The sequence below is a fragment of the Scyliorhinus canicula genome, chromosome 1 (genome assembly GCF_902713615.1).
Source record: "Scyliorhinus canicula chromosome 1, sScyCan1.1, whole genome shotgun sequence".
Lineage (NCBI taxonomy): Eukaryota > Metazoa > Chordata > Chondrichthyes > Carcharhiniformes > Scyliorhinidae > Scyliorhinus > Scyliorhinus canicula.
This window is the reverse complement of record NC_052146.1, coordinates 71024964-71035857: the sequence shown is the minus strand read 5'-3', so window position 1 is coordinate 71035857 and position 10894 is coordinate 71024964. Positions and strand designations below refer to the sequence as shown.

At 46.5% G+C, this 10894-nt stretch overlaps 1 protein-coding gene across 1 annotated transcript; it reads left to right on the top strand.

The window, feature by feature from the left end:
* The first annotated feature begins 1507 nt into the window (after nucleotides 1–1507).
* LOC119963743 (immunoglobulin lambda-1 light chain-like) lies at nucleotides 1508–5048 on the top strand. The gene is made up of 3 exons (XM_038793048.1): nucleotides 1508–1634; nucleotides 1780–2127; nucleotides 4391–5048. Exons 1-3 carry the CDS (start codon nucleotides 1586–1588, stop codon nucleotides 4711–4713), a joined length of 720 nt encoding a protein of 239 aa, XP_038648976.1. The 5' UTR covers nucleotides 1508–1585; the 3' UTR covers nucleotides 4714–5048.
* Nucleotides 5049–10894: the final 5846 nt, after the last annotated feature.

Here is a 10894-nt window from a genome sequence, read left to right as displayed (position 1 = left end):
GGGCCCTTTGGCGCGGATTAAGGAGCGACAGTGCAGAATGCAAGACGATCAGAGCTCAGACTGGGGCACGGCACTTAACCCAATGAATATCCCACAATAATCACACCCTGCTTATCAGAAATGTATTTTAGAACTTTAATTGAAAACTCACAAATAAACACAGATGAAAAAAATCAAAATGTGTCCATACGTTTTGCAAAAAATTGATTTAAGACATTCTAATAACAATATTATTTTTATTGTATCCTTAGAAATTTGACCATCTACTTACATGAACATATTGGTGAATCACAGTAATAAAAATAAGCGTTGCAAAATCTTGGAATACCGTGCTAAATTAAATTAAACTTTAGAATCGAAACCACAAATTGTTGGGAACTCATCAGGCAGCACCTGTGGAGAAGAAACACAGTTCACGTTTCAGGCCAAAGACTATTCGTTAGAAACTTTGGAAATGATTCCCAATTTTAGTCAAATTTAAAGACTGAAACTAAAAAGCCGTTTCCCTCCGACACACTAAGCCTTCAGTAAGCAGCATTAATGTATTTAAACCAAAACGGGAGCTAACAATCGCGACAAGTTTTAAGAAGGAAGCGAGAGGTGATGGTCGGTTCCTAAATTTAATTCCCGGCTCCTTCACGGAAACTTCATTGGAGTCAAATTTTCAGTAAGAAGTCTCACAACACCAGGTTAAAGTCCAACAGGTTTGTTTCAAACACGAGCTTTTGGAGCACTGCTCCTTCCTCAGGTGAATACTGAGGCATCTCCGCACCACTCAAATTTTCGGCGAACCCTTCAGTCTGCTCTCCACTGCTGACCCTTCATCGACAAGCCGACCATTCCCAGGGCTCCTGGTCGCTGGTTTCCGCAATTAGATGGCTGCATCCTCCACCTTTCCAGGGTCGCAGTGTCCCATTATTCTGAGTGGAAGAAACCACCCAGTCCGCTGGAACGAATTTGGTGTCACGGCCGACCTGTGGAGGTAATGCTAGTTTAGAATAACACGCATGTGAGTTCCGAATTGTTCCATTGATCGGGTCGGGGGCGTGTTTGGGCAAGTCTGGGCCCTTGCCCTTCTTAGCCGGTACAAGGAGAAGTGCCTGTGTAGGACTAGTTGGACAGTTTTGTCATGTTCTGTATGTTTCTCTGAATCAAATCCCATTTTTTCCGGAAATCACCGCTTGACCTTTGTAGAATATGTCCTGCTAGAGTACTAATGCTTGTGCCAATAGCGTCTATTGAAAAGTCAAGACCTGAATCTTTAACTCTCTTTATCTCTCCAGAGATTCTGTCTGACCTGCTGAATATTTCTAGCCTTTTCTGTATTTCCCCCAGAATTCCAACACCTGTAGTATTTTGCTTTCTCCGACCTTCCTTGTATTTTCTAATTGCCGAAGAGAATTTGAGATGATGTTTGAATCGCAAAACACCTGATTGGTTGAGACGAAAAGACTAATTTGCATCAAGTCAGGAGGGTACACCTTCTTGGTGACAGGGGTATTAAAGGAGACAGAGAGATTCAGGGAGTTAACTCATCTTGTCAAATATCTGGCAGACACTTCGGTGCCTCTTTAAACTTTTCACAATGACTGACTGGGTCCATGCGATCATTGTGTTCATATTTTGCCTGGCATGTAAGTATTTTGAAATGTAGATTTACTGCAATGACACCTTTATTGAGGTTTCTTGAACAAAATTTCAAGGGAGTTAAAACTCAATTGTTTCGACAATTGATTAAAGTATAGTTACATTAATATTTTTGATGCTGTTTCCTTTCAGTTTCAAACGCGGCGATTACAGTTAGTCAACCGTCTTCGAAATCGACTTCTCTCGGAGGAACCGTCCAAATAAGTTGCACCTTGTCTGGTGCCACCTTAGGTAACGGCAACATATATTGGTACCAGCAGAAATCTGGAAATGCTCCTCGGTATCTGCTTTATCACTATGCGGGAAGCAGCACGAACAGAGCCTCGGGTGTTCCAGACCGGTTTTCAGGTTCGGTATCCGGCAACACAGGAACGTTAAGCATCGGTAACGTTGAATCGAAGGACATCGCGGACTATTACTGTGCCATATGGGTTAGCAGCGCGTACTACTTCGGCAGCGGAACCAAGCTGAGTGTTGGCAGTGAGTAAACCCGTTACATTGTTCAAAAATTACTTAATGTTAAAAGCAAAATACTGTCTTGATATTTTATTTTGAAGAAATGTTAATGTCCTTTCCAGCAACAGAGCCATAAATTCAATTGTACTGATGTAAGTCTACCCTGCTAACCAGTTAACAACTGAACCTTGCAGTTCTCTGTGTTCTGGTCTGAGTTGGGAGTGGAATTTTGGTCAGCAATGAGCTGCCTTCCCTCAGCCACAATAGCAAAAATACTCAGAATCTCTGCACCGTCAGATCAACGAAATCTGTAAAACCCTTTAGTCCTAATTTGCGATCGAGTGACCTTGTAGGGAAAATGGACCTCCGTTAGTGACAAGAAGGACTTCAATGTTTATGTATTCCCTTCCTTAATACCACAGCAAAGCTCTCTGCCTGTTAACACAATTAAATAATAACTACCTGCGCTAGGTACTTTGCAACATGGATCGCGCGAATAAATCGCCCCAGATTAATAGCAATAAGATCAAAACATGACGGTCAATCTAACCTCCAATGCCCTGCGTTTTCAACTCCTTATTAGCTTCTTTTAGCTGAACTATTGTTACACTGAATGTAACGGTTTGAATGACAAGTGATGTTCAGTCCGAATGCTGCCTTTATCTGAGGGCACAGGATAAATGTCCGCGAAATGAACAATCTCTTAGCTTATTGCGCATGGGTACATTTGGGCACAACCTCCGCAAAGCTCGGAATTTGTACGGTTATCCAGGAATAATGCGTCTCTCATGAAGCGTATGCGTGTTTGCAATGAAAATAGCGAATCCCTCCCTGACCCTTTCTGTAACGAACTTGCCAAGTTTCATGTCAGCGCAGAGTATTTTGAAAACTGAGATGTGATCATGTGAACAGTGACACTATTAAGTTCTCCATTAGGTTTTGAGGGATAGGGCACTAGGAAATACTGAGGGCTTTGGCCAAGGATGGTATGATGACCGGTACAGGCTTGGAGGGCCGAAGGACATGCTCCTGTGCAGTACTGTTCTTTGTTCTGTTTTCTGACTTTGTGCTCGAACTATTAATATTGTCAGATTGTTCTGTGTATTGAGCATATATTATTATATCTTGTTATTTCTGCTGTGAAAATCTGATCAGAGTTGTTGGTTATTCCGATGCATAATAATCAGAGAAGTCAGAATGTGACTTAAATTAACAATTCTGTTGCAGTAATAGTGTTGCTCATATTTAATTATTGCGTTTTCGACTTTAATAATGGAACCAAACTCCCGCAAAACCTCAGCGCTGATCTTTACTGGAATAGATATATAAACATAAATCTTCCATTCCTGCAATGTGAGTGTGCAGTTTAACTTGACCGATAATGTTAAACGGCTGATGTGGGGTCCGCAAAGGTGTTTATATTTGTCCCGCCTTCTATTTCCACTGACCTCATTGTAAAACATTCCGTTCATTTATCGCCAGTTTTACGCTGTTGCAGTCAAGGGTTCCCCCGTTAGCTCCTCCTACAAAACACAACATGTAAGGTCAAGAATCATACATAATTAAGTATATTTTTTTCGCGGCCTGAATCCGAAACATACCTGAGCGTTTGTAAAAATATTTAATCAATGAGATCTCCATAATAAATTCCCCCACCGTGACAGTCACCTATTTCCCACAAACAGCAAAAATACCAATCACCCATTAACCTGTTTTCACGCAGAGAACACGGTCTTCCACCACTGCCTCCAATCCAGTAACAGAGTAATTTAGGTTCGTCAGTAGAGGATCTCGGTTTGATTATAATCCAAATGCTGGCTGAACGGCTTTTCCACATTCCCTTCGCTGGAATGTCAGTCTAGATTGCGCGGTCAGATTACCGTAAAATGTGACGCAAAACTGATCAACGGCTCATCACTATGGAGCACATTGGAATAAATTTACTGTATGTTCAATGTATCTAATTCTATTTCTGACTGAGACGGGCAAAGCAGCATCTCAATGTGAAGACAGGGAAGCTAAACATACAGCAATAGATTCAGGGGTAACATTGTGAAACATAATGCACAAGCGTTGCTTTGTCTGTTAAATTGTACAGAATCAACTTCAGTTCAGCTCCAGTCAGTCATTAAAACTTAACCTTGCTGCTATCCCCAAATATCAAACAAGTGGATTTGTTTATTATTCTCAATGAGTGCCAGAATTCGAATGTTATTGGTTCGGGAAAATCGCATGCGTAACCAAATCAAATGTTTATACGACTAACAGTAGTTTCTTTCCAAAACAGATCCTCAGAAGCCATCTGTCTCCGTCCTTCCGCCTTCATGGGATCAAATCGCAGCGAAGGACACGGCGACCCTGGTGTGTTTGGTGAGCGGGTTTAACCCGGGAGCTGCGGAGATTGAATGGACTGTAGACGGCAGTGTCAGAGGGAATGGGGTTGAGACCAGTCGGATCCAGCAGGAGGCGGACAACACGTTCAGTGTGAGCAGCTATCTGACTCTGTCAGCCTCAGAGTGGAACTCACACGAGCTTTACTCCTGTCTGGTCAAGCACGAGATTCAGGCAACTCCGTTTAGAGCAACCATCTCCAGATCCAGCTGTATGTGACCCGGGATACTGCTCTCGACCCAGTTCAGATTGATCTTTTTCATTCCGATTCATTTCTTTCATGTGAAAAAACAATAGAAATTAATTGTGTTTCAGAAATTTAAGGAAGTGGCCATGCCGGCGGGAATTTCGCGCGTTTATGACTTGTACTTTTAAACAGCTCTTCATTCGGAATATTATCGGCGTTCAATGAAAGATCATTGTTTATTAATTTACCTTAATGCATCCGAAAATCATATTAAAATGCAACAATGTGGCTATTGGTACTTAAGTTTCAACTCACTATTAGATTTTCATGATACAGCTGTTCAATAAATAACTGGTCTGAGATCAAATACAATGAGTTTTTGTATCATTTATTGCTTTTGCAATATCAGTCAAATTAATACGTTTCAGGTATTATTCAGGATCACGTAATAAAGAGTGCGCGAGGTTGTCTGGAAAACAATTGTTATCGGGTCGATGAAATATCTGTTCACCCTGTCCAAACAGTGAAAGTGTGTCTGTGTGTGAGTCTGTGTGTGTGAGAGTCTGTGTGTGCGCGCCCGTCTGTGTGACTGTGTGTTCGTGTTTCCAAAACAATGATCTGGTCGATGATTAAGAGTTTATTTTGGAATTCAAAAAGGAGGGCCAAAAAATTCAAAAGGTAAGAGGGAAGCGTGGACGAACAGGAGACACAAATACAGATGTTAAGATTTTCTAAACGTATATCAAGAGGCTGGGATTAATGAATATGAATGTGGAAATATTAAGGCAAAAGCTAGTGAAATCATAATGGAATTAAGAAAATGGCAGAGACATTAAACAAATTCTAGCTATCTGTTATTAAGACAGAAGGAAAACACGCTCAAAATGATCAGGAACCAATGCTTTCGCAAAAATGATTCCGTTCAATGAATCAGTATGTGTTAGTACTGCGCACGAAACTAACCTGAATGAATTGTGACGACCTGTCTGTTCGGCTTTCTAGCGGGGTAGCTGCAGAGATGCATTGATATCGAGCTTCCAAAATCCGTTAGATCCTAGACCTGTGTTCAAGGACAGCTAAAGAGCAAACATAACCATGTAATTAGAAAAAAGGAGGAATAAATCAAATGGGAGCTGCGAGCCGGTTGAGCTAACATCAGTGGTAGGCAAAACAAAACTAGAAACCAAAGGGTGTAGTTTGTTCGTATTTTCTTTTTAAAAAATGCATTTTATTACAAACTTGTATCAAAGTAGGCTACAGCAAATGAACACCCCAGGAAACATACTTCCCCCCAATAAGCTATACGGTTTGTACAGATTTTTATCCTTTTTCACCCCTCCCCATCAAACCCAGCCCCCCCCCCCCCCCCCCTCCCACGAACAGCTCCTCAAACACGGTCACAAATATTCCCCACGTTTTTTCAAACTCCCCTGCTGAACCCCTTAACTCATACTTTATCTTCTCTAACCGCAGGAAGTCGTACAGGTCACCCAACCAAGCCGCTGTCCCCGGTAGCGATGCCGACCATTGCTCCAGCAAAATTCGCCATTGTGCAATCAGAGTGGCGAAGGCCAAGACATTGGCCTTCTTCCTCTCCATGAGCTCCGGCTTCTCCGAAACTCCAGATATCACCACTAAAGGGTCCGGGTCCATCTCCTCCACTATCCTGGATAAGACCGCAAACACTCCCGCCCAGAATCTTCCCAATTTTTCGCAACCCCAAAACATGTGCGTGTGATTTGCTGGCCCCGCCTACATCTCTCACACTCATCTACTACCCCCTGAAAGAACACACTCATTCTTGCCGGAGTCATGTGAACTCTGTGTACCACCTTGAACTGTATCAGGCTCATCCTTGCACAAGACAAGTCCCGTTTACCCTTCACAGTGCCTCACTCCATACCCCCCAGTTTTTTTTATAAATGTTTTTTATTCAGTTTTCATGTTTTATATTGAACAAATTACAAATTGTTAGAGAGAAAAAAAAACACGCAAAAATTAACATATATATTTACAGGTGAGCACCTTCGTAGTAATAACTGTGGCCTCCCCCTCTTTGCCGGCATACATATTTTACATTCCCCAACATGTTTATTGGCATTTATTTAGTTTGGTTTTGGGCCTTAGCTAGCCATCAAGCCCCCGTAACGAGCCCGTAGCCCCCCCCCCTCCCCGCCGGCTACCTTCCCCCGACTATTCTTCCTCTTGCACGTTGGCCACAAACAGGTCCCGGAACAATTGCATGAATGGCTCCCACGTTCTGTGGAAGCCGTCGTCCGACCCTCGGATGGCGAATTTGATTTTCTCCATTTGGAGAGAATCCGAGAGGTCGGACAGCCAGTCTGCAGCTCTGGGCGGTGCTGCTGACCGCCAGCCAAACAGGATTCTACGGCGGGCGATCAGGGAGGCAAAGGCAAGGGCGTCCGCCCTCCTCCCCAGGAATATATCTGGCTGGTCTGAAACCCCGAAGACCGCCACTATCGGGCATGGCTCCACCCTCACCCCCACCACTTTGGACATAGCCTCAAAGAAGGCTGTCCAGTACTCCACAAGTCTGGGGCAAGACCAGAACATGTGGGCGTGGTTGGCCGGGCCTCTTTGGCACCGCTCACATCTGTCCTCCACCTCCGGGAAGAACCTACTCATACGGTTTCTCGTTAAGTGGGCTCTATGTACCACTTTTAGTTGCGTCAGGCTGAGCCTTGCGCACGTGGAGGTGGAGTTGGCCCTATGCAGTGCTTCACTCCAGAGTCCCCACCCTATCTCCATCCCCAGGTCGTCCTCCCATTTCCTTCTTGTTGCGTCCAGTACGGTGTCGTCCCTATCTACCAGTCGGCCATACATGTCACTACAGTTCCCTTTCTCTAGGATACGTGCGTCCAGTAGGTCTTCTAGTAGTGTCTGTCGTGGCGGTTGTGGGTACGTCCTTGTCTCCTTTCGTAGGAAGATTTTGAGCTGCAGGTACCGTAGCTTGTTCCCCCCAGCTAGCTGAAATATCTCTGTCAGTTCGTCCAGTGTTGCGATCCTGTCGTCCGTGTATAGGTCCCTGACTGTCAGTGTCCCCCCGTCCTGTCTCCACCTTTTGAAGGTGGCGTCAGTCAGTGCTGGTTTGAACCTATGGTTGTTGCAGATGGGAGCCTTGTCCGACATTTTGTTCAGGCCAAATTGCTGCCGCAGTTGGTTCCAGGATTGGAGGGTGGCTGTCACCACTGGGCTGCTGGAATGTTTTTTGGGTGGGGATGGGAGTGCTGCCGTGGCGAGGGCCCGGAGGGAGGTCCCCATGCAGGAGGCCTCCTCCGCACGCACCCACTCGGCTTCTGGCTCCTGGATCCATCCCCTTACTCGCTCGGCTGTTGCCGCCCAGTGGTAGAATTGTAGATTCGGGAGGGCTAGCCCCCCCCTGGATTTTGTTTTCTGTAGGACCTTCTTTGGGATCCTAGCATTTTTACCCCCCCCCATACGAACGCCATGATAAGTTTGTCCAGCGCTATGAAGAAGGCCTTGGGGATGTAGATCGGAATGGATCTAAACAGGAAGAGGAACCTGGGCAATACGTTCATTTTGATCGTCTGGACTCTTCCTGCGAGGGAGAGTGGGAGTGTGTTCCATCTTTGCAGGTCCTTTTTTACTTCCTCCGCCAGGCTGGTGAGGTTCCATTTGTGGATCCCTTTCCAGTCATGGGCTATTTGGATCCCCAGGTAGCGGAATTTATGCCGGGCTTGTTTGAACGGCAGCCCCTTTAGTGCTGCCCCCCGCCCCCCCCCCCCCCCACCCCCCTTGCTGGTGTACTGGGAAGATCTCGCTTTTGCTCATGTTGAGTTTGTAGCCCGAGAAGGCTCCAAACTCTTTCAGGAGCGCGATGATTCCATCCATGCTGCTTTGTGGGTCCGAGATGTAGAGGAGCAGATCATCTGCATAGAGTGAGACTCTGTGCTCTCTGCCTCCCCTTCGGATCCCCCTCCAATTTTTTGCTGCCCTGAGCGCAATTGCCCATACCCCCCAGTTGATCACCATTCCCAACTCCGCTTCCAATTTCTCCTTGATCTTCACCACCTGCTCACCACCCTGCTCCCCCAGCCATTTATACATATCCCCAATTCTTCATTCCCTTCCACATCTGGAAGCAGTAGTCGCTCCAGTTGGGTGTATCCCAGCAATCTAGGGAACCCCTTCCAGAGCTTTTGTGAAAAGTCCCTAACCTGAACTCACTAACCCTTGGCAGCTCTACCCTCTCCCTGAGCTCCTCCAGACTGGTGAACCCTTCCTCCAAATACAAATGCCTCACCTTAACCAGCCCCACTTCCCTCCACCTCCTGTGTACACTATCCACCCTCCCCGGCTCAAACCCATGATTTCCACACAGCGGCGTTGGCACCAGCATCCCTTCCACCCTAAAATGCCTACACAGCTGATTCCATATCTTCATCTTGTACTGCACCACTTGGCTCCCTGAATATCTATTCGGTGCCATTGGCAATGCTGCCATCACCATAGCCCTCAAACTAGACCCCTTACAAGATTCCTCCGCCATCCTAACCCACTCTACCCCTTCCCCTTCCCACCACAGCTACACCTTGTCCACATTCGCCACCCAATAATAATGAAGCAAGTTTGGCAACACCAACCCCCCCCCCCCCCTCTGCCTCTGTAGCAGTGTCCTCCCCACCCTTGCCACCTTCTCCGCCCATACAAAGTCAGAGATGATGGTGTCCACTTTCCGATAAAAGGCCTTTGGTATAAAGATCGGGAGAGCCTGAAAGATAAAGAAGGACCTCGACAGAATATTCATTTTCACCACTTGCACCCTCCCCACCAACGTTAAGTGCAGTGTATCCCACCTCTTAGGACCCTCCCTGGCCTCCTCCACCAGCTTCGTTAAGTTCCACTTATGTTCCATTCCCTCGCTACTGGAATCCCCAAATAACTAAACCTATCCCTCACTACCGTAAATGTCATCCCCCCTAAATTAGCCCACTGTGCCACCTCATTCACCAGGAATACCTCACGTTTCCCTACATTCAGCTTGCACCCAAGAACCCTCCAAACCTCCTCAACAGGCCCATAATCCTGCCGATACTCTCTAACGGATCCAAAACATACAGCAAGAGGTCATCGGCATAGGGCAACACCCAATGCTCCCTCTGTTCCCTCATAATCGCTCGCCACTCTGCCGATCCCCTGAGAGCCATCGCCAATGGATCTATGGCCAGCACAAACAGCAGCGGTGACAGCGGGCACTTGTGTAAGTCAAAGCTTTGTGAGCTCATATCATTCGTCCTCACCCTCGCCCTTGGTGCCACATACAGCAACTGCACCCATGCCACAAATCTCGGCCCAAACCCAAATCTTCCCAAAGTTTCGATCAAGTACCGCCACTCCACCCAATCAAATGCTTTATCCACGTGGACACCACCACTTCCAATACCAGAGCCCTCAATGGATTCATCACCTCATTCAATAGCCATCTTGTATTGATTGCGAGTTGCCTGCCCTTCACAAAGCCTGTTTGTTCTTCTGCAACCACCCCCGGGACACAGTCCTCCATCCTCCCGCCAATAACTTAGCCAATGCTTTCACATCCGTGTTCAATAGTGATATGGGTCTATACGACCCACATTCCACTCGATCCTTCCCTTTTTTGGGGATTTGTGTGATTACTGCCTGCTTCATCGTCTCCACCAACTCCCCCTTCTCCAGTGCTTCATTAAACACCCCCAACAGAGGTGGTGCCAGGTCCGCTTCAAATTCCTTATATAATTCTGCCGGATATCCATCCAGCCCAGGGGCCTTCCCCGACTTCATACCCATGATACTATCCAGCACCTCCCTCAGCCCCAGGGGCTCCTCCAACGGCTGCCACTTTGCTTCCTCCACCTGGGGAAATTCCAGCTCGTTCAGAAACTGCCCCATGTTCCCCTCCTCTCCTCCTGGGTCTGCCTCATAAAGTCCCTGGTAATACTGTCTAAATGCGTCATTTATCTTCCCTGGCTCTGACTCCACATCCCCAGCCCCAGTCCGGATCTTTAATATCTCCCTAAATGCAGCCTGCTTCCGCAGCTCGTGCGCCAGCATGCGGCTCGCCTTCTCCCCATACATGTATTGCACCCCTCTTGTCCGACGCAGTTGCCCTACCGTCCTCCCCATTGTCAGCCTGCCAAACTGCCTCTGCAACTTTTTCCTCCTCACCAATCCCTCCATGGTGGCCACCCTCGA

Excerpts from the sequence above, each read along its gene's own strand:
- LOC119963743 (XM_038793048.1), top strand. The coding sequence starts at position 1,586 with ATGACTGACTGGGTCCATGCGATCATTGTGTTCATATTTTGCCTGGCA. Across the intron at positions 1,635-1,779 it reads GTTCATATTTTGCCTGGCAT|TTTCAAACGCGGCGATTACA; the intron begins GTAAGTATTTTG and ends GTTTCCTTTCAG. Across the intron at positions 2,128-4,390 it reads AACCAAGCTGAGTGTTGGCA|ATCCTCAGAAGCCATCTGTC; the intron begins GTGAGTAAACCC and ends TTTCCAAAACAG.